Below are 23,841 nucleotides of genomic sequence, written 5' to 3' on the forward strand. Positions count from 1 at the left end.
TGTGGAAAATTCAGTTTTCTTCAGATGTCACAACTTTAACCATGAAACCCAATTTTCTTAATGCTCCATTCCCTACCCCGTCTTACTGAACTCCATACTGGAAGCAGAGCAGCAACAGAACAACAACAGAAAGACACAGCCAAGGTTTATCAAACTCTAAGCAAATTAGACTCATTTAATATTGGCTTTATACATTTTGGGCTATGAATCAAGTACGTTATTAAATAGCTTCTCAAAGGCTTGAGACTATTTTCTCTCCTACATTAATAGAGATACATCATGCAGCCCTTATTCCTTGGGAAATTAGTCCCTTGGACTGGATTGTCTGGCGCAGAAAGCACCGCGTGATGCCGCTGGTTAGGCAGTAAATTTAAAACTGTTCTGTTTATCTTGATTCAGAACTCCATTTATTTCTCATACACTTGTACACTTACCAGACCTCATTTCAATTCAGTGTTATTTGTGTATCTCAAACTTATCATTGAATTATGCCATTTCAGAACACAATAAAATATAATGGTGAAAATACAACTGCTCAGTTCCAAGAAGAACAGGGTAAAAAAAAATCAAAAAAAAACCCAAGGCTATCAACATAAATTTATCCAACACAGTATAAACTGGTTGCCTCAACTAATTAAAAAACATGAATTTAAACTGGAAAGTGCTGAACTGAAAAAGTAACATTAAAGCTCTCTGGTAGGACAAAAAAGCAAACACAGGACTGAATGCTTCAGCTGCTCAGTATGCCTTCGTTCTGCTTTGACGTAATTTCAAAAAGTCTAATAACTCTCAAGAAATGTAGCCTGACCTTCTTTTCCCCTTTCCCTGTTTCAAGTACTACTAAGCCAGTATGTTCAGCTCGGTTTAATGAAGGTGGAAACACTTGTTCAATTTAATGCTATAATTAGAAAGAGATGAAAAAATGGAAAGGTACAATGTGGAAACCAAATATACAAGAGCTCAGCAAGAATTTTCTTAGGAAGGTAAACTAGGTTTTCTAGCCTAATGTCATACCTAATGAGTTTAATGAGACTTCATCTTCATCTTGGAGAAAAAAACTCCTTAAAAAGTATTTAACATTTATTTTTTCCAGGAAAGTTCAAGGGTGCTATTCATTTTCAGCAGTTTTTGAAACCAAACTTAAATGAGTTTTAGGCATAAAACAAAAATCTGGGAGTCAAATTACACCACTCCACCCCCAATTTTCTTACATGTACTAAGCACTATTTTATCATTGAGTTGTCAAACATGAGGTAGAACTGAAAAACAGAATAAAAATGCCAGTAGATTTACTATCTGCTCCTCTCACCTTTCTAATGCTATGAATATGCCATTTTTAATTTTGTTACTTGCTAAAAATATGTTGCCTGGGTCTCCATTCTTGGGAGATGATACCAAGCCAGAGTTTGGATAGGAAGTAAAACAATTTTTTTCCATCACTGAAAGAAGCCTGAGTTAAAGGATTTGGCTTGTGTTTTGATAGCTTTCAAATAAGCAACCATTTTAAGAATGAATGTGAACAGCTCAACAGCACTTCATTGCAGCGATGTGCCACGTTGAACTGTGTCTTACACAAAAATCAAAATACTAGCCTGTTCACTTGCCTTTCCATGTCAATTTAAAAGGTTGCAAGTGTGTTTGATTTGCGAAGGAGAAAGATCAGTACTGTTCCTGCCTTATAAACCAGTGTCACACAAACACATACAGAGTATTAAAATATATGACACTTGGTAAAACCAATAAGGAGTGGTTATAGAAACCCCCACAAAAATGGTAAAAAGAAAAAAAAAAAAAATCAACATCTGGGCTTTCATGAAAAATAGGTAAAAACCCAAACCAGCCTAACATAATCCTTCTGTCTTCATCTAACCCACCTAAGAAAGATCTGTCCCCTTCCCCCAACCTTTTTAGGCTACTTAACATCAAGCAAAAAGAATAAAAAACAAATGATAAATGAATTGCAATATATAAGACATCTAGTATCAAATCATCTCCTTTAAACTTTCACAATTCAATCGAAAGGCGTTTACCTGCCAGAGTGCGTTCCTATCGCAACCACTGCTCCACTGGGATGGAAATCAGCACAGTGCCCAGGTTCCTGCATGGAGAGGCACAGACAGGTCATTCACCCGCACACTTCCTTCGGTCAAACACCTCTCCTTGTACCAAAGCTACTCTAAAAGCCTGAGGTGAGCTGACACAGTGAAAAACTAATTAGCTAGCAGCATGTTTACCATGCTCAAATGGATTTTCTTTTAATGTATCAGTGAGAAGGATTACATGACCTTCCTGCAAGTAAAAAGCTTAAATTTCTCTGTAAAAAGATACTTTTGGTTGGCTGTTAGGACAGAATTGGCCAAAATATGAAATGACCAATGACAGTAAGGAAGGACTTCCAAAGCCAAACCTTGCACATTTGTATGACATCCTCTTTGTACTGTCTGAATAATTGGAAAAAAAGTTAAAACTGTAAGAAGAACAAAGGATGTTGAGTTTTATTTGACTTGGATTGTTAGAATGGCATCAGACAATGGTAACCAGATTACAGTCTATACAGTGTCTGATGATCCTGGTTAAGTTTATCAAAGCTTCCAAATAGTTTTTTTTAATGCCATAACTACAGGATTTTTGCTTCTCTTGCAATCACACGGAATGAAATATTAATGCTTTTTCCTATTTTCCAACTTCATATTTAATATTAAAGGCTTGACATACATCTAGCAGCCTGGTCCATTCCAGTGTGTGGTCCACAGAGTTCCACATACAGACTTGCCTATCTTGAGCACATGTTAAAAATAAGTCTTTGAAAGGATGGGATGCCAGTCCCCAGAGTTCATCCGTATGTCCCTGGAAAGAAAACACACACGATTTAACAATGAATAAAATAAAGACTCTCCTAAAGTAACACACCAGCAGAGAAACTCTCTACATTTTTGAGTTTAAAAAAAAAAGTTGTGCTCACCTGTACCTCTACTAGGAAACCATCATTAAATGTTCCCCGCAAAACAAAGTTTCGTGAAGTACCCACTAAAAATTGATCTGCTTTTCCTTCTGCTACTGCTCTGATTGTTCCATACTGGTCAGGAACCTAGGAAAAGAAACATCTGTAAAGCCACATCATGCATCTTAATATGGGCTTATCTTTGAAGGCCACAAATAGTGAACAATGACAGTACCAGAACTGCAGTCTTGCCAGTAAAAATAATGTAATCACGTATACATTAGATCAAGACTTGACCTGAAGCCTACCTTATTTATTCGTTCAGTACAGGCATATAGAAGAGAATCTTATTCCAAAATGATCACAATTATGCCATTTTAACAAATCTCAGTAGAAAAAGTGTCAAGTACACTAAACAAATGCACTCCACATCCTCACATCTCATCATATAAGTATAGGAATACTACATAGATACTTTTCAAAAAAATCTTGTAGCACACAGGAAATGTTTCCTGATTTTCTTAATGCTTCCTAATTAACCTTAAGTAAATGTTCATATGCCTTATGTCAACAATGACTCTGAATTTTATTGAGTTTGTTTACTGCATGCTTGAATTTTAATACACTGCTTCATTTTACAGTGTGCATTTGTTTGGTTTTCTAAATGATTTATCTTTAGAAAATACACTAACTTTAATATTAGCCACACAAGATAGAAAAGCCATACAATCATTCAGAAAGTTGTGTGTCAGGGTTCTGGTAATATTTCTTAACATAAAAAAAAATTTGCTTTAACATAACATTATTAACAAAAGGAAAACAGAGACACTGATATGAATAGAGTGTGTTACTCAAGTCTAAGAGTTGTATATGACAGTCAATGCTTGCTTACTATCAGCCATGCTTTCTAAAGGTCACTATTAAATTCAAGGTAATAACAAATTCTAGATGGAACTAAACATATATGTTAAGGAAAAAATGCTGCTATGAATGGAGTTGCTGCTGGCAAGTGGAGTAAACCATTACTAGCACAACTGTTTAAGAAGAATACATTATTTCAAGACATCATCTTATTGTCAGGGGAAAAAAAAAAAAAGTATTTTAAAATCCGTAATGTACAATTTTTTTCCAGTTCATCCTCATTTACCTGGTATTGCCATATAACCAAATTAGAGACACACATATTCACTAACCACCTGTTTTATGTTAAGGTCAAAAGAAGTTCCTGAATATATTATATTCTCTTATATTCTTGCAGAGTACCCATATGGATCCTACCTATTATTTGTCTTATGCCAAAAATTCTATAAAAACCCCTCAAATCCTGGTAACATTGTCTTTCTCCAGACAGGCGAACTTAACAAAAACACTGGTGATACTAAAGAATAACCCCCAAAAATGGATGAATAAAAGAAACTAAGGAAGGGGTTGGAGGAAAGAAAAACCTTATCATTTCTATTCACTTTAACAGAAGAGGACTGAAGCCTCAGATAGGCTCATTTATAGGCTGAAAATTGATACACTTTTATGATAAAACACTATTATCCACTTAGACAGCAATCAGAAGATATTCTGGCATCCTAACTACCGATTCTCCAAAGGCTGGGGAGGGCTCCATCTTGCTAGTCAATACCTTGCTCAAGGCAAATTTCCTTATCACTCTTGCCTTCTTACCTCAATTTCCCTTTCAGGATTCAAATCATGATCCCACAAGATGATCTTTCGGTCTTTCCCACCTCCAGTTAGCAGCATCCCATTCCTCATTTGACAGAGCGTGAACACACTGCCATCGTGAGCTTTGATTTGTCTGCTTATCTGATATACTCCTACATGCATAAAAAGAAAATAATAAAGAACACTACTCATTTTTTCACCTGGGGTTTACAAGAAGCTGTGCCTTTTGGCAGAAGACTAAAGCAACAGCGTATAATAAATAATTACATTTGGACTGTCAGGCTATTAGTATTGCGTCAGTATTGCAGACACAAGGTGGTAGTATTTTCTTACAGGATAAAAAGATAAAACAAAGGGCCTGCCTTTTTTCTGAATACAAACTTTTTTGAGATCGATTGTCCTACAACTTGTGAAGGTAGGAACAATATGTATTTGCAAAATGCTTTCATTTCTCTGCTATCCAAGGGAACACCTTTTTTCCAAATGCAAGAGAAACTGTCCTTTAGAGTCAATAAATATTTAGCAAGTCGTTATTAGAAAAGAATTAAAGACATTTTATTAAAAGAAACTCAAAGACTTGTTGTCTATAGTCTTATGGGAATAAAAAGCAAATTATTTATAGCAAAGTTTCCAGGGTGCATGACCTTAATGTCTAATGCTGGATGTTGCCTCATTTAAAAATAGTATAAACCAGCATTTGGCATCTATCAATATAGCAGTCTACCCAAAGGAAAACACTAGGAAGAATGAAAGAGAGATGAGAAAATTAAACAACAAAGGCAGCAAAGGAAGCCTTTTGCATCTTAATCGGGTCTTCATGTCAAATGAATTGCTGTAGGATGTTATTTTTTTAAAAAAATCAAGCTTCTGGTGCTTTGAGACTTGCATATTTTAAAATAGCAATCACAGAAAAAGCCTAAAACACCATCCAAATAAATACCAGCTTAACTTCACTGACTGCCTATGGCTCAAGTCAGTTCAAGTTAGCGTGCTCTCACACTGTGAAAAGGAGTCTGAGATCAAGTCTTGTGACCAATCCAATGTGATAAACAAACTAAAAGATCCCATATTTAATTAAGCCACTGCAAATAAATGTTCTATTTTATATCTTTTAAGATTATACTGGGAAAAGGTTATTTATGCACAAGAACTTCAAAATTAAACATCAGAATATTTGTTAAATTACTTTTCCGTTGCAGTTATCTTGAAAGAGAAGAAAAAGATTTACCTAGAAAAACAGAATTACTGTTAAAAATTTACTTTTTACATGAATGTTTTCCTGGCATACCGATTTAAACCAGAGTGTTTGAAATAGCTGCCAAGTAAAATAAATTATCCTTGAATTTATAAGTTACCTTAGGGCTCAACTGTGCCAGGTCTGCATATGTTGGGTAACAAATCATTTTCCTTTCTTTTTTACAAAAGCTTTGCCCTAAAGAGTAAGTTTAACTCAAACTTCAAATAAGATGGCTTTTAAAGGATATTTTACAGCCAAGACCGGAGTATCTGCTAAACCAGATACTGTTATTTGCATAACTGGTACAAATACGCATAGTATTTTTCCTTCACATACAACTCCTATTAACATCAGCCTCAACGCTTAATGGTATTCCTCTGAGACTAAGCACGGTACAACATAAGCCTTAAGAGGCAAACGCAGCCTGAAGAATCCTCAAACTGATCCTACAGCCTTTTTCAAATCACAGCATGAAAAGAAAGCTGATTAACTGCACATTTTTTAAATGCAAAACGTTTATCTAAAAGTAGTTTTCAGTCACTTCGGGCAGTCTTATTAACTATTGAGAAACTCTAGACTGCTATTAAGTCAGCAAATTCATGAGACTTGAAAGAGTTTAGTACCACCTGCTAGTAATAGAAAGTGCACGCCCTTAGTCAAGCCTCTTCCTTTTCTAATGCAATCCTTTACGTTTGTCTTCTACAGACTATCTAGAATCTGTGATTAACTGTGAACGTATCCTACCTTTAGGTCCTTTTCCTGGAGTAGCTTCTACAGTAGTTTTGCCCCATATAAGTATTATCCCACCAGAGTCTCCAGTGAGCACATCACCATTGCCCAAAAAAGCCAAACACTGAACAAATTTAGGTTTTTCGTATTTCTGAAACAAAATAAGCAAAAGGAAGTGGTAATTGCTTGTACTGTTTACGTAATTAGTATCATGTATCCACACCCAAACACCCTGCGTACATGTAAGCAGAACTTAAACTTTTTTGTTTGTTTACCTCTCTGCTCAAACAGTATGTGGTAACGATGGAGCAAATTTATAGAAAGCATGAGCAGATCATACCATTGATTTAAAACTGACGTGATATCAAGACATTCTTACCCCAAATATCCCTTGCTTCCTTGATAACGAATTGCCACTCCAGGTCCAGAAAAATATATGAGATTTGCCACATGTTATTATGGTATTTGCATCAGTTGGATGGAATTCTACAGCAAGAACAACTTCATTTGTAGTCTGAAATAATAACAGAAATAATATTTATTCAGATGGGACATTAACTACTAGAAAAACCATGTAAAATCCCAGGTTTCAGAACACAGATATGAGGAATTAGACAGCTCATTGTATGCTTGAAAGAATCTGTAAGTGTTCCATGCTAAATCAACTGTCTGAATGCTCGCACATGTCATTTTGTATATATAAATATATATACTGGTCTTTTACATTCATAAGAGAACTTTATAAAGAACTTCAGTAGAAAAGTCAGGATTTTACATTCACTTTTTAAATCACAAAAGCTTCTGCCCTCTGGAATAGCTAAGACTTCTGCCATGGAAAGTGAATGATGTATAAAAGACACTTTTTTGGGTTGAAAACCCTGCTTAGTTTTTACACAGACTAGTTTGCTATTCTGGACAACAAAGCTGTGACAGAGGCAAGCAAGACAATGGTAACAGTAGGATTATATTCATAATTCTCTTTCTGAAATTGTATAAAAATTCCTTTGGGTTCTTTCTTCCTCTCCTTTCTTCCTCACAAAGAAGAAAAAAAGAAGCCTGCGTAACTCAAAACTGAAACATAGGGTCCCACCTTTGTATTTTTACTGGCTGCATACTGAATTACTAATACCTCAGTGAGTATTTCATCCTTTACCACCAATAGATTTTACAAACATAACAAACTGACTGGTTGTTTATCCAACTTCTAATGTATATTCAACCAAACTGTCTTTGAAGACAATCTCCTGGAGGCAATGACTCTACAAAACACTTAAGTAAATGCAGCAATGCATTTACTTCTCTGAGATTTAAGCCCATGCTTTAAAGGAGCATACATAGAAGTGCTGCTGAATCAGCACCTGTGGGAGTACTCTTTCCCACTCCACCATTTTTAGCTCACTTTAGGAAAACAACCTTCTTAAGTTTCATTTTTTGTTGATGGCCATATTTACTGAATTATGCTTCTCACACACAGTTTCCTCCACAGAGCAGATCTGCTGTATCCACAAATCGTATGGAAACTAAGGACTGGAAAAGTTAATAGAGTTCAGCTGAGAAAAGGTTTCTGCTTTGCACCCAAGCAAAAAATACTGACATAGGATTACATTAAAACTTACAGAATAGAATATAATCAGTATTGGTCAACATAATTTAAAGAAAATTGGTCAAACCAACCTGATTTTGTTATCTGAAGTTACAAGTTTGTAATCATATAGACATATACGCTTGTATTCTACTTGCTGACTCATGATTAAAAAAAAATTAAGAAATACTCACTTCCACATCCATGTAGTATCTCCTTGCTTGGTATTGTATAATGCAAAGAAAGATGTCTCAAAGTACGGACTTTGACAGTACATTATTATTGGACTGGGTGTTTCCAGTGGAATCAACTTTACATGAACACAGAGTGCAACACCTCTGAACACTCCTCATCGATCAGAAATTTAGAAGGTTATAAAAGAAACAGGAAAGCAGACAAGATTGCAATCTACAAAAATGCTAATGGACTTCAAATGAGAAGAGACACATGTACTGAGAATCAATGTCTGGAACTCGATTCAGACAAAAATGAAAATAAGGAATGTCTAAAAGTATTTTTTTTTAAATAAACAACTACAGACTGAATCACCACTTCAGTTTCTTCAAGTTCCCAGGATTATTTTTTTTTTAATTAGGAAAATATTAGAGACTTGCTTTATTTAGATTGGCTCTTAAGGGATGAGTAAAATGTAATTATATGCACTCCAATATTCAAAACCCTTCCAACGTACAAGTTAAGAATACATTTCTTTTGGGCCCTTACACAAGCCAGCAGTATTACACAGTTTCCAAGTAAGCTCGAATGTGTGTCTCACAAACTGTTGTATTTATGGGAATAAAACTGCTTGTATTTCAGAATATTAATTTGTGCAATAATTACCTTTATTTCTGCTATTTTGGATTTCCTCTGCCAATCCCACACAGTTAGCATATGCTCATTGGAGTCATCAATTACACACAAATGAGTGCCAGAATCCTAAAGGAAAAAGAAAAAAAAGAAGTGCTGACAAAGTACTATCATACTCCATTTAGAAACAGGGTAGGGCAGTAGTATTTTTAAAAAGCCACAAAGGTACAAATACAAATTAAGCAAGTCCTTTTAAAGTAATTATAAGCTTAATATATGTTATTTTCCTTTTCTCTTAAAGACAGACATAGATTTTTGCATAATCTCACAAAAAATGACCGTGCTTGAAATAATATTCTAGGAAAGCTTTAAAAGCATCTTACCAAGTCTTTCCCTTTGGTTTTGCTGTTGGTTTTTTTTTTTTTGTTGTTGTTTTGGTTTGGTTTGGTTTGTTTTTTTTTTCTTGTTTGTAATATCATGCTAGTAACAAAGAGGTTTCTCCCTTTTTCTACTCTGTAAATATTTTGTTTTTCCTCAGGTCTCAGAGAACAGACACACAGCTCCACTTGTGCTTTTTTCTTAAATGTCATCATCACATACACACAACTTTACATTGTCAAATTTTGCATGCACATCTCGTTTTTTCCTCATGGAGCATTATGTACCAGCAGTTCCATCATGTAATGAGTAAAACTGCAGTAAAGCTAACATTTTCTGAATAAAATTATGCTTACAGAGCAGAAGGACTGGCATCTATGGTATTAAATAACTGAAATTGTTTATCTTGAACAATTTTACAATGAAATGGTAAATATGGCTATACGGAATTAAAAGAGCAGACAGAAAATCTTAGAACAAAAACATACTTATTCACAGCAACACATACTTGCACAAACCAGTTGTTTCAAGGACATGTGTAGAAAGATTTGGAGGAGGCCTGATTTATTTTAAAGTTGATTCTTGCAGTTCAACCGCATTCTCTAACAAATTATGAAAATAGAGGTGGCTGAAATTTTTATTCCCAAATACTGTTATGAGCAGTAATATGCAAATACACATGAAAATTATTAAGTGGAAAGAAACCTTGAAGACGGCATTAGTGATATACACAGTTCTTAGGTGGCTTAATGAAATTATATGGTAAAACCACAGTTCTAGACACTGCACATTCACTGTTTCAGTCTAGTGAGGAATCACATGAGACTGTAATAAGGCATCAAAATCAGTTTCAGCTGCAAAACAGAACTAATAAAAAAATTCCTCAGTGGTTTTGTTTGTTTTGTTGTTAAAATGATGGAACATGTATTTATTCACCTTTAAAAAAAAAGTATCTGACTTCAAAAGTTGTATTGGTTTGTTAGAGTGACAGGAATGACACTGTATTATTCCATTTTATTTATGCTAGCACCTATTTATAAAAAACCAAAACTCCTTTACTTACAGAAAGACAAAATCTAGATATAACTCATCTAGCAACATTTCAATGTTAAGTGAAACTGCAGCAAGAGAGTGTAAGCATTTCTTTTCAACAGGTTGCCCAGTGACGCTGTTGAGTCTCCATCCTTGGAGATCCCCAGAATCCAGCTGAACCAGCGCCCTGAGCAGCCTGCTCTGGCTGAGTCTGCTGTCAGCAGGATGGTAGATGAGGTGATCTCCAGACCTCCCTTCCCACCTCAGCTGTCCCGTGAATCTCTTCCTCTAACAGCAAAATACAGCAGACATTCTTTTTCTGCACTTTTTTTTTTTTTTTTTAAACACATACTAATTCTTCTTGCTGGGACGCAAGAATCACAGCCTGGGTTTTCAGAAGGTCTGATATGTTTCAGTGCTTTGGCAAAAATACAAAGGCAGCTTAAAGATTAAAATATATACGTATATCACAAAAAATAAACTCATTGCCAATTTTGAAAGAAGAACTTTATCAATGCCCAGTAGCACATCCCCATTTGCTACTGATTTTTCTGATAAATTCTGTGGGTCCAGTAACAGGACTTCTATTAATTATTCTATGTAAAAACAGAGGCACAGATTGAAAAAAATTATTCCTCAGGAAAAAACAGCACAAGATAATGTTTTGGGTTTTTTTTTTTTTAATTTCCTGTTGATGGATAAAAGCCTTCTCCAGGTGTGCAAGCAGAAAAGCTATCCTTTCTATCAGAACTCACTAAAGTTTGTCTTCACGAATCTCACTAACAAACTCGTTTTTAAATTCTAAACAAAACCCCAAGCCCCTCACAAACAAAAACAAACCACCAAACCCAGCAGAGACTTCAGTTTCTACTTAAGACTTTTCTTGTCTGCTATTTAGTCACTGTGCTAGTTTGTTACCGCAATTTTACACGTGCAATTTCCTGTTTTTTCCAGTTAGCTTGCTGTCAGCTGGTTTTATAAAGCATACATAAACTTTACTGACACGCTTTTAATACTAAAACGGATCAGCTGGACAACGACGTACAAAAAATCTCCAAAGATTTCCCTCCCATTAACATAGGATTGGATAAATTATTTAACACACAAAGTAATCACACCCATCTTACCGCTTTTGAAAAATCCAAACACCCCACTCCACGTTCAAAAGTCCCGAGGCCGATAACCTGCAGCGTCACCAGGCTCACCGAGTCCCATACTCTAACATGGGGCTGCAGAGGCTGCGTGAAAAAGCAACGGGACAAACGGCATCATCAACAGTGAAAGCATCATATGCAGGTGTCAAGTTTTGTTAAGCAGATGCTACCTGAATTACAATCTGCAGACCGAAATGCAGGATGACCTGTGCTAATGATGTCGCTGGATAGTATCTTGAAGCTCAAAAGGTGAGAGTCAAGATAATCTTACTACCTGTGTCCGGGCTACAAACGTGGCAGCAGCCGAGGCAAGAAATTAAGTCTGGTGGCATTTACTAGTTGTGAAAATAAATCTTTGCCCAATTTAAGTCATTGAATGAATAATGAAAGTCATCTTGCACTTCAGACCCCAGACCTAGCAATCTTATGCAACAATTGAAAATAATGATCGAACTTTGGGTTTTTTTATATATAAAGTAGGAATAAAATAATTTTTAAAAAACCCAAACAAGCCGAAAACCCTGGTGCACCAAGTCCCCTAACCATCACCAACCACTCCATGAAAATCTCCATGGTTATATTTCATATAAATACTATCCCAAACCAGCTTAGCTTCATAAATGTGAAACAATCACAAATAAAATGGGAATTAAGTTGGCTTAAGGACAGCATTCACCACAGAAACTGACAATAAATCATTCCACTCATGGAAAAGCAAACCAACCAGCCTTAACAAGAGATTCAACAAATGTTCACTGGAAATCATAACAATATCTATACAAAAAACCCCACATCAATTTCTTACAAAATCTAAGAATTTAAGTTGAACATCTGAATAAGGGTTATATTTAATGTGCTTCTACATCTCATAGTATCTGTGTGTGTCGTTGTCCTCCCCCCACCACCGCCTTTTTCTTCCCCTCTGTTCATAACTTCATGAAGATAATCCAATTATTCAAATTCTGACAGAGTTCACCAACAGCCAGGGACAAGAGCATTTAAATGCACTTGGTCTCAAATGAGGAAGTTTGTAGAAAAGCTTGACACACCTTCCATGAATTCTCAAAAGTTGGTTTCCTCTTCCATGAAGCCTTAAGAGTACACTGACCCACAGAACTGGGGACTTGGTCTCCTCTGGGAGAAGACTCATTGAAAGAAATGTGACAAATGATATGGCCTTATAAATCAATTACAAGCTTCACATTTGCTTGCAAAATTAAAATTGAGTTTCCTATGTCACAGATAAAGGACTTTATGAGCTTCTGCTCTTTTTGATGTATGGCTGAGTGCTTAGTTGTTACCATCTTTTTCCTAGACATACAGGCCGTTACCTTAGAAACAGCAAAATATCTCAGTAAGTGTAGTGCATAAAATAAACTGCAAACAGAAGGTGATGATGAGATTAAAAAAAAACAAAACACTTTCCTGATTTTCAAAACAAGATACTACTGCTCAACAGCTCTATTACTTACCCTTCCATCTTTATCCACTCCAGCTAACTGTCCTGTTGCAATTCTAATTTTGTCTGGATGAACTGCAAGACTAAGACAGACAGAAATATGACTTGCTTTTGCTGTCATAGGTCTTCAAAACTGAGAGGTTTTTTTTGTTTTTTGGTGGTTTTTTTTTTCTTTTTCAACAGAAGCCCATGAAGACACTTATGATCCTAGATCCCACTTTTAATGAGACAGCTCAAATGTTTTTCATCAAACTGTTTCATTACACACTGTACTGATGGGTTGATCAGGCTCTTGCGATGGCTGCTGGCACAAAATCAGGAGCACCAGAAGAGCCACCTCCACACGTGCTCTGACCAATCTAATTTTGCACTATTTCAGGAGCCCGCTGTAATAAAATATACATTGTCTCATGATGAACTTCCTACATGTAGTTAGGTGCTATATTTATAAACACTACCATATATTTTATGCCTAAAGCTAGAGATAGCGTGAACCTGGGGAAAAAAACAGCTGAAAAGTTGGCTGAAGGCTTGTGCACCCAGGAGTCAGGGATTACTGCCACTTGAACTGACTTACTCATCTAATTGTACTAATGAAGTTCTCCAGTATGGTATACTACTAGTGTAAGTAAAAATCTGCTTTTGCTTATCACATTTTGCTTTGGAGCTGATGTGAAAACACAGATTTCAGGGTACACGTCCTCTTAGTCCTAGTGATTTTTTGACCGACCTTCTTATCTGCTTTCTCTGTAAGACTACAAAGGTGAAGAAAGCCATTGAAAAAGGAAGGGGGGAGCTGGGGGGGGGGGGGGGGGGGGGGGGGGGGGGGGGGGGGGGGGGGGGGGGGGCTGAAGAGCTCAGAATGATGGACACCAAAACCATTTACAATTCAGTCTAGTTTTTTAATGAAAGTGAAGAACACTAGACTGACAGCGTTGCTCCCACAGGAAGCAATTACGGTTTATCAAAGCAGAGCCAGGAGAAAAGAGGTTTAGATGGCCACTCTCCTCCACTCAGGCACAGTAGGGAGCTCATGTTCACCATGACATTATGTGCATCGCTCTTCAGACTAACATCGTAAAGTCAGCAACTGCCCTTGCACCCACAATGAAGTTGGCTTCAATTTCCCTGCTTCTCTGTTTTGTTTTGCAAACATCTTTCTGATTTCCCAGACAGTCCTAATACCTGGGATGGGGCATCTCTTAAAAAATGAGAAAATTATTGCTCAGTTTTCCATTTGGTTTTCTAATTCTCCTTTAAGACTACACCTTTACCATACTGCCTGAAAATCACTGATTTAGAATTAGACTGACAACAATTTTTAATTTCTGGGACATGTATTTAGAATAACGTACGCAAAGATCCTTTCTCCTATCTGGCACTCTGAGTGTCTACAGATCCCGTTGTTTTACATTTAAGCCAGAAATCCTAAGCTAGCATGGACCGCTCTAGCACCATTCATTTGTGCAGCGTTTACTACAATGAAATCTACTGGGACTGATGAAACAGAAAATAACTACAATTATGATGACATTAATGAGCTCATACAAACAGTAGGAGAGAGTAAAAAAAAAAAAAATTCTGCATTATTACACACATACTTACATGCAAATTTTATATACTAACCATTTAACGCAGTCTGTATGCCCCAAATAGTGTCGCTGAGTTCTCTCCTCATAGTTAAATAGTACCACCACTGATGCTATAAAATATACAATTTCTCCGGTAGGAAGGAGGTAAACATTGGCTCGACAGTCTCTTCCACGATACCCATATCTATGCATTTTTTTTTTTTAAAGTCAAGGTTTTCATAATCATTGTATACCAGGGAAAAAAACCCCCAACAAACAAAAACAAACAAACAAACAAAACCCACCAACTTTTTTTTTTTTCTCTCTGAAAGGCTTAAAGGCTTCCCAGGGAGCTGTCATGTCAGCAAATGCCCTTTAGGTTTTTCCTCTAGAACTATAGCACAATTTCTGTAACAGAGTTTAAAAAAACCCACAAAAACACAACAAAAAAACCCACATACAAATGGACTTCAGGAAACCAAATCCCTTAAAAAGTGATGCTCTCACTGATGTTAAACATAAGATATATAAAGCACACTGAAGTAAAATAAATACAGCGTTGTAATTTTATAAAAACCTCCATGTGAAGTTTCATTGGGTAACAGCAGGCCTCACTGTACTGGCTTAACATTTTTACAGCAACAGAGCTGTGCATCTGCACCCTGGGCACCAGAGCATTACTTCCATTTATCCTTTGAAAACAAGCGTGTGAAAATTCCTAATGCCCTTCGGAAAAAGGCAAGCTTCTGCACAGCAGCTGCCAAGTTCAGGAACTATTTCTTCAGACTGTTTTAGAGTATTTTTTAAACAAACAAAACTCAAAAAGAACTGACATAGTGAAAAATATTCTATCCAAATCTACTCAAAATATATAAAAGGGATGATTTTTGTAGGAAACCTACATGACTCCTAGTGACATTCAGAAGTTTTACACACTGAGAAACAGCCTCGGCTAGCACTGATCAAACTTTATTACAACTCATTATTTCTTTGAAACAGGTGCAATTTTCTACATCTAGACTATTAATGTGGCTGGCTGGCTGTATTTCAGTTCCCAGGGTCACTATGTACAATTAACATCAAAATTCAGACTTTAACAGTAGCTCCACAGCCTCAAAAAATATCACTTTCCTGTTATGTCCTGCATTTCAGAAAGCTCCCCCTTCAGTGCCAATGAATACACCTGCAATAGCAAGGAAAATACAGGAAATACATTAAGCAACTTAAGCAAAAGGATTCCAGGCTTAGGTCCTGGTTAATCAGGTAAATAAAAGGAAGTCAAAGACCCACATGGAGAAAGCTGGATGAAGCTCGCCCTTTCTCATAAATGAGAGCAGGCGCAGTAGTCCAAGGTTGGGAGGATCTAAACTGACATCTCCCAAGCTGACAGCCTGGCCTCTATTCTTGGAAAAGGGCTATCTTTCTATGAAAAATACCACCACACCCTTTCCAATGCCCTCACCCCCCAAAATCCACCACCCTCCCACCCCCTTTCCTCTTTTGCAGTCCCATCAAGCCACAGGATGCTATAGCACAGGAACACTTGAACGCTTGCAAAATTAAACACATGCTGTAACTAAACAATGGTTCAAAGAGGGACACTGCATTCAGTTGTCAATTACATCTCTTCAGTGTACGGAAAACAAAACAGATTTCTATCTTGCTGTCTTCCGTTTCTTACAGAAGAACACAATGGCTCCTCTGAAGCAGAGATTATTCACTGGCTTGCTTAGCGAATGATATTGAGAGAAATGCTGATACAACACAATGCTGAGGGCAGGGGAAAAAAAAGGATGCCTCTGTTTCTCCTTCATCTCTATTTACTTTCCCACTTAATTTTCCTCTTTCTTCTTCTTCTAAACACTGATGGATCAAAAAGACACTCCAGAATGGTCTTTTATTTAAAAAAAAAAACAACAACCATCAAACCAAAACAACAGACCACTGAACTTTCAAAACCTATGGACTACAAACAAATGAAAATATTTTTTCTATCCTGAAACATGACAAACGCTAGTCTAAATACCTGCTCAGAGGAGAAACGCAGATCTTGTTTATCCGCGGTATACAATAGAGAGTGTATTGATAAGGATTTAGTAAGATTGACATCTTTGAACATTCATCCTAGACAAGTATTAATGATTTACGCAAACATGCCTTTCTACAGCACAAGTCTACCATGCAAAGCTAAAGCTAAATATTTTGGCATCTGCCACTGAGCTCTGGCATTCATGAGGCTGCAAAAAATGGTTGCATTTTCTCAACCCGTTCCTTTCCTGTAGCCCTCCTACATAGTAAGTAACAAAGAGCAGCTGCATTTTCTAGGAGCATGTAAAGGAACAATCTGTTTTGTGGGAGAACTTTTTACCGTCTTCATTCTCCATCCCAGACTATCTTAAAGAGAAAATGAGAGGGGCTGTTGCTCCACAGCAGTTCTTCCCCCATCCGCCCACTCAGAACAAAGCAGCAGATACTTTAATACAATAATTGACCGTCTGTCTCTACAGAAAAAGGGGTGACACAACTTCATGCTTAATTTCCACTAAATTTCAATGTTAATCTTTCAATGAAACTGATGTTTAAATCAGGGAAATTCAGATTGTGAATGTCTCTCACCAATTACAAGGACTGTTTTGCCACAATATTTGATATGCTTAACAGCTTCTAGTTTGTTTGGGTTTCTTTTGGTTTTAATTGACTAAGAACAGGCATGGCCCTCATGAAAAGTGATCCACTGTACACCAGAATTCAATAGTATATTTACCGCTGGCTTCAATTATTCTTAGAAAGAAGAGCATCAGTGCTAAAAATAGTCTTATAAAATGGAGTCAGAAATACCCTCCAGAAACTGAGCTACTATACATTGGGAGAAAGAGTCTATAATGAAGTCAGTGCCTGTCAACAGCAGCACCGATAATGACCTCTGTAGCTGCTAAATAAGCCACTTCACTATTAGTAGGAATGCCAGATATGCTTTTAACTAGTTCTGAAATGCAGTAGGAAAGATTGCACTATAAAGCAGGGATACCCAAACAAAATTTTTCATTTTAAATTAAATCTCTCACAAACCAGACACAGTCAAGAGCTCAGACATCATCCCCACGAGCTACTTTATCTTGCCAAGCAGCTTAGGTGTTTCTTCAATTGACAGTAATCTTCAGGGCAGACAAAAGCTAAGTGTGTTCTGTTGAATCTACAGTACTGGGTATCAGTTGTTGAATATACCTGCAGGACACAGTTCATCTCAAAAGGACACCCCCTTCCCAAACCAACCAACCCAAAAAAACCCAACCAAACCGAACAAACCACCCACCCCAGGAACCCTTGTGTTCTTGCCTTGGAGTTGGTCACAGTTGATCAGCATCTTCCAAAACAGTAATATTAAAGGAAGACCCAATTATAAACAATTATCCAGAAGGCAGGAAAATTAAAGGCATTCAGAACAAAACTTACAGATTGAGCAATTCAACACTTAATTGACCTTTCACTTGCAGAACACTGACATAACTAAAATATTCCGTGAATCGCTGTCCCCATGCCTTTTTAATAAGGTGTACAGACTTCAGTTTGCCATCATATTTAGAAATTACGGCTGGCTTGCGGATTTCTTCCCCTTGCTAAACCTGTGTGTGAAGTACAAGATCTGCTGCTGCTGCTGTATCTTCCTGTCTCCAAAACTGAAGAGCAATTTTGTGCAACTTCATAGAGACCGATATTAAGCCTTCATAAGTTTTACTGCCTTTCCCTCATTGTTTTCTTCAGCATCATATCCAAAAGATACTCTACACTCATAAATATACAGGTCTGATTTAGAATGGCATTTCCTTAAACAGATTCCAAAAACATACGGACAGTCTGTTTAGACTAGCTTTATTTCATTTTAATTAGCCCCCAGCAGGAAACTGGTTTAACCTGAACTTAAGGTCCTTGGACATTAAATAAGTGTGTCCACACTGGGATTTGCACCTACTTAACTGAGGGTGTGATTTCATGATCAGTTTTCATCGGTCCAGACCCCTCACTGCTGCTGAAAAAGTAGATCTGATCATCCTCCAGTATGCCAGTTCCAGCCCTGGCATGTTTATGGGGCAAATCAAATTAATGAGTTGATTTTGCTGAAAATTAACTGTGCAAAAAAAGGATTACATTTCAGCCAGATCAGTGACTGACCCAATTCACTCCACAGCCACATGAGTGCCCTCATCAGCACCCAAGAGCTGTGACAGTAGGAAAGCTGGGCACCACAGCTTTGCAAAGAATGACTAAGAGCTCCGTTTTCCTGCCAGTCAGACTTTTAATCCAAGTTTCCTCCTTTATGGTCTAAGCTTCCACAGACTCACTGAAAAGTTCAGAGAACACGAGCTCCACAGCTGCTCTTCATAACCAAGTATCCGACATTACCTGTTTCAAACATCTACTAGTTAATAAAGAGGCAGGAAAAATAATAGAGAAATCTTCTCTCCTGAAGTGAGTAACAAGGGGTGCTTTAAAATATATGTATGCCTTAGTCACTAACAGATATGCTGAGAGAGGTATGGGCAACCTCTGTCTGTACATATCCTGACATATGACAGTGTATCATCAACATTCCTAAAAATCTTCCCGCTTCCAGCAACATCAGAAGGATCAAACTTGAGATTATTACACGAACTCAAATGCTGCCTGGACATGTTATTTTACTGAAGTACTAAGAAACTTACTGAAACAATCTCAGCTTACTGGAAGAATCTGCAGAGATGGGAGATGACAGGAAGACCCAAACCTATGCACGGCTCTTATAATGAGCCTGGTGAATTGTGAGCCACACTAACTCCATTCTTCACATGATAAATGTATTTAATGCATACTATTCTCCAAGAAGTGAACCCCTTCACTTCAGAGCTGAAACACAGAAGTAGTGCAAAGTACCTTGCGCATGGCTGCTTCTGCAATCCTTGCTCCATAGGTAAGGACAACGAGAAATTCTGAATCTTATTTGAGAACTGCCATATCTCTAAAACCTCTTAAAAATGAACAGAGATTGAAAACTAACAATGTTCCTGAACACAAAGCCTACATTAATACAGTGGGGGGGTGGAGGGGCAGATTTTTCAAACTCAGTAACTCTCAGACGACATTTACTTTCACACTAAAAATAAACTGCAATTAGTTTCAACAGAAAAACAAACACAAAAGTACAGCTTTTCTGTGCCTACATATATTTCAGCTTAAAGCTGTACTATGGGTAGCTACAAACCATTTCAATTGTTACATTAAATTGAACTTTTTTTCTCCAGTTATTAGTCATTTTTATCTCTGAACAAAGAAGACACAAGACCAGATTCTGAAGGGAAAAAAAAAAGGCAAGACAAGACAAAAAGGGAACCACAAGTAGTTACTGGTATCAGGATACACCCACTCCAGTTTTAACTTCTCAGGAGGCAGCTCTGTCCTCATATCATCATAGTTTTCTACATCAGAAGGAATGAACATTGTGATTGGTCGACCCCGCATGAACATCTTGATATATTCTCCCTCTGTTGAAACAAAAAAAGCGTATTAATCATGTGGCAAGTTTACACAAGAAATAAACACAAAAGAAAGCAGTAATAAGCACAGGGATGCAAATAACACTTGTGATAGAACAATTGTTTTTGAAATGCGAGCTTGGTAAAGGCCCAGATTTATTTTTTTTTTAACAGAACACTAAAATACACACACACACACACACAGAGTAAGTGTTAGTTGAATTTGTGATAGAACAGACTGAGCATGTAGCATTTTAGACATGCAAATCAAATAACAAAGGCAAATTTCAAATTAAAATCTGAAATTGAATAAATAAGTAGTCATGGAATCACAGGATAAGGTACTTCAGATTAAAGGGGACCTCAGGAAGTGTTTAAGTCCAACGTCTGGCTCAAAGCAAGCTCAGCCATGAGGTCAGATGAGGTTGCTCAGCGTTTTGTCTAGTCCAGTCTTAAAAACCTTCAACAACAGAGCTGGCACTTCTTGGCACCTGGCTGCCTGACAGGACCCCCAGGGCCTTTCCTGCAGACCTGCTCCCTGCAGCCCCTCTGTCTCCAGCCTGTATCCCTGCCAGGGGCTCTTCCTTCCCCCAGGTGCAGGACTTGGCATTTGTCCTCGCTTAGTTTTGTGAGGTTCCTGCAGGCTTTTCTTTTACCCACCTAGCTGCCCACCTATCCAAACGATAATGGCCCAGGTAAGACACAAAGATACTGCAGGAAAAAGCGTCAGAAGCTTTGCTGAGGAATAGCATCTGAAATTATGTATCATCACAAACTAATACCCTAACCTGAATCATTAATTTATTGAAATTGCATGCTATTGCATATTGCATCATATCCTGAAGAATGGAAAGAATCAACAGCTCCTAACGTCTCCAGCTGTAACGCTGTCTATAGCTGTGACAAAATAGATGCATATCTCTGTTGGGGCATCTGAGCACTTCACAAGCCTTTAGGAATTCCTTTTCAAGGAACATGAGATTATTTTCCACCAGAGAAAACTAATTACAGAGGAGCTGAGTGACTTGGTCAAACACATTAGCTAGCCCTTATAAGGTAAATCATCTGGATTTAAGGAATACATGATTGCAACTAGTACATTAGGTGCCCTACAGGATTCTTCCCTCCACACTATGACAATAATAATTCCTAACTTCAGAAGACCAGAGAAGCCCTCAGAGATTTTTAAAAGCCTCTACTCCCTAGCCACACAGCAAACCCAGCACTGTTGTGCTGTTTAACTAGTTAAATCAGGCCTCAAATCCACACGAATTAATGCCAGCCTCCAACGCTGCTGACACAGGAGTTTCATTCTGAAAAGCACTGGATGACAAAACCCTAAATACTTCATTAATTTTGCATCAATGAAATGGTAAATTTTTATCACTCTTCAACTTCTTTAGTAATTAGCATCCATTGTTAATGTAACTAATACTACAAACCCAAAGTAATATAATACTCTGCTGTGAATCTGGAACTCCAATATTTTTTATGAGTAGGGATTTGAAAATCACAGCAGACAGAGGGAACTCAGTTTCAAACCAAAACGTAAATAGTTGAGTAGGACTGGAACAGAATAGCTGTGAATAAGCAATGCAGTATTATGAAATCTCTAATCACATTTGATACAACCAATATTGAGCTCTAAAATTAAGATCTTTAAACAATTACTTCTATATTTCTTTCATGAGAGAGACTTCCCACAAACGCCCAGAGAATGCTTGTAAATATTTCCCCAATTAAGCATAAGATTATTACTCAGACTGCATGAACGTGCAATCTATGTTTTGCATTCCCTAAAACATCTAAAACTGAAATTACAAGAAACTGATTCCCACAGAATTGTAGTTTAACAGCTCAAGTCAAACTTGGAGATCTAAAAAGGCACGAAAAAGCAGATAATTTCAGTGACAGCAGAAGCCACGTAGACCCCAAAATAGTCTCTTGCTTACAGAAACATTTTAGAAGATGCAAAGATCAAGACATAATCAAAGTTGTGAGCAAGACCAACCTTAAGCCAGGTCTACCCTTCTCTGAATTTGAAATACCCCTACTATACAGACTACAGAAAGATACTCTGTTTTACTGTAGTTAGAAGAGAATGAGAGAGGAAAAACCTGTAACTATTTGCAGCCATCAAAGATATAAAGCAGCCTTGCACAAAGTGTGGAAATGAATTCTTGACACTCAAGGTCTTTCTTCTACAGTTAGACAAGACAGAAGATCGACAATCATCAGCCTAATGAAAAAATGTGGTGAATATTCTAGGTTATGTAAAAGAAGTATTGCTATAACAGAAGATTTTCTCCGTGTGAAATTCTGTGGGATACCAGCCCAGCTCTGAAACACCAGAAAGCACCAGCTTTGAATACAGCGGTGATGATCCTAGCATACCCCAATGACTTGGTCAGCATTAACACACATCAGAAAAATCTACAGAGACCAAAGCATGTAATATATTCAGTAACTCCTAGTCAGAGAAAGAACTACTCATGAGCTTGCATGGTTTTAACAGGATTAGTGTGACTCCTTTTCCACTTCTAGTGTGCTCAAGTCAACGTTTTGAGACGAAGAATTCATTTTATTTGAATTTTGTGTCACTTTTGACCCTGATAATAGGTTCACTCTGCACTGGAGGCAAGAGAAGGGAATTCTCCTATGACAGTCCAAATACAACTGGAAGCTCAAAAAATAATTCCTGAACAGAAATCATAATAATTGAGCAAAACTAACAAATGTGTAAAGGTTTTTTCCTTATTTAGAATATTAATACAATGAAAATTGAGCCATTTAAATCCAGTTTCACAGGAACAAATACCAAGAAGATGAAAAACAGCTGTCCCACTTATTTCTAAGTAGACATACAGCTCTTTTGAATGAGCACTCTGTAAGTCCATCCACTGACAATAGCAGAAAACTTGCCTCAGATCAAATAACAAAGAACAAAGAAAATCACTTCCCCATAGCTAAATTGGAAATAATAGTTGTTTTACCAAATGCGCATTGCTCAATTGCATTGCTGAGAAAAGCTAAAGATCAGTGTTGTCACTAGTTTGACACAAATGCTTAGATAATTATTCCAAACTAGTACACGTCTCATTTTTCCACTAAAATCTTTTTTTATAGTGTGTATTTTACAGAGATTAAACAATAGTGGCTAAAATCAAGAGTAACGTATCAATAATGACCTTTCTTTTAAAACCTGGTGCTCACACACCTAAAACACAGCATAGCCGGAGGGTGTTTAAAAAAGACCATTCATTTGTGCAAGTCAAATTCCTGATTTAACACTGAGCTTGGCACTTTTGGTTCCCTAAGATCAGTGCAAAACGACACCACAAATTCAGGATCAAATTTCTCAATACTGCTTAGATCAGTGGAGACAAGCTGCAACTGAAATTCATACGGATAGAGGCAGTTGCACCTGTTGGACCCTGCAGATGAGAGAGATGAAGAGTCCAAGAGGAATTCAGTCAGGTCTTTAGCCTGAAGAGAAGAGGCTCTCCTGGAGCTTGGGGAAAAGATTATCTGCAGGGCATACAGATACAAATTAGCTCTCTGAACTCCCCTATTAAAGAAAGAACATATTTTGCTTATATTAGCTAGCTGCATGTTATTCAAGATTACCTTTGAAGATGCATATTTAACACACTTGTCAGAGAGACATCGGCTAGGTGTAACTTGATTAAGCCTCTCCCTACAGAAGAGCAAGGATAAAAAGAGACAACCCACTGAAAGATTTTTGTCTAAGACTATAAATTTCCTTTCGT

The 23,841-nt window shown here is 37.2% G+C and overlaps 1 protein-coding gene across 4 annotated transcripts in view; it reads right to left on the bottom strand.

Annotated features, from left to right (window-relative positions):
• Positions 1-23,841, bottom strand: part of EML4 (EMAP like 4) — a 163,107-nt gene that overhangs the window by 20,986 nt on the left and 118,280 nt on the right. For all 4 annotated transcript variants that reach the window (XM_075749153.1, XM_075749152.1, XM_075749150.1 and 1 more), the window contains 11 exons: positions 19,957-20,080; positions 14,620-14,769; positions 13,007-13,076; positions 11,508-11,618; positions 9,004-9,099; positions 6,961-7,095; positions 6,597-6,732; positions 4,616-4,767; positions 2,963-3,088; positions 2,716-2,847; positions 2,031-2,098 (listed from right to left, as the gene is read on the bottom strand). In XM_075749153.1, the coding sequence (XP_075605268.1) occupies positions 2,031-2,098; positions 2,716-2,847; positions 2,963-3,088; positions 4,616-4,767; positions 6,597-6,732; positions 6,961-7,095; positions 9,004-9,099; positions 11,508-11,618; positions 13,007-13,076; positions 14,620-14,769; positions 19,957-20,080 (1,300 nt within the window). The remainder of the gene's footprint in view (positions 1-2,030; positions 2,099-2,715; positions 2,848-2,962; positions 3,089-4,615; positions 4,768-6,596; positions 6,733-6,960; positions 7,096-9,003; positions 9,100-11,507; positions 11,619-13,006; positions 13,077-14,619; positions 14,770-19,956; positions 20,081-23,841) is intronic.

This window comes from Balearica regulorum, chromosome 3, assembly GCF_011004875.1.
Source record: "Balearica regulorum gibbericeps isolate bBalReg1 chromosome 3, bBalReg1.pri, whole genome shotgun sequence".
Classification (NCBI taxonomy): Eukaryota; Metazoa; Chordata; class Aves; order Gruiformes; family Gruidae; genus Balearica; species Balearica regulorum.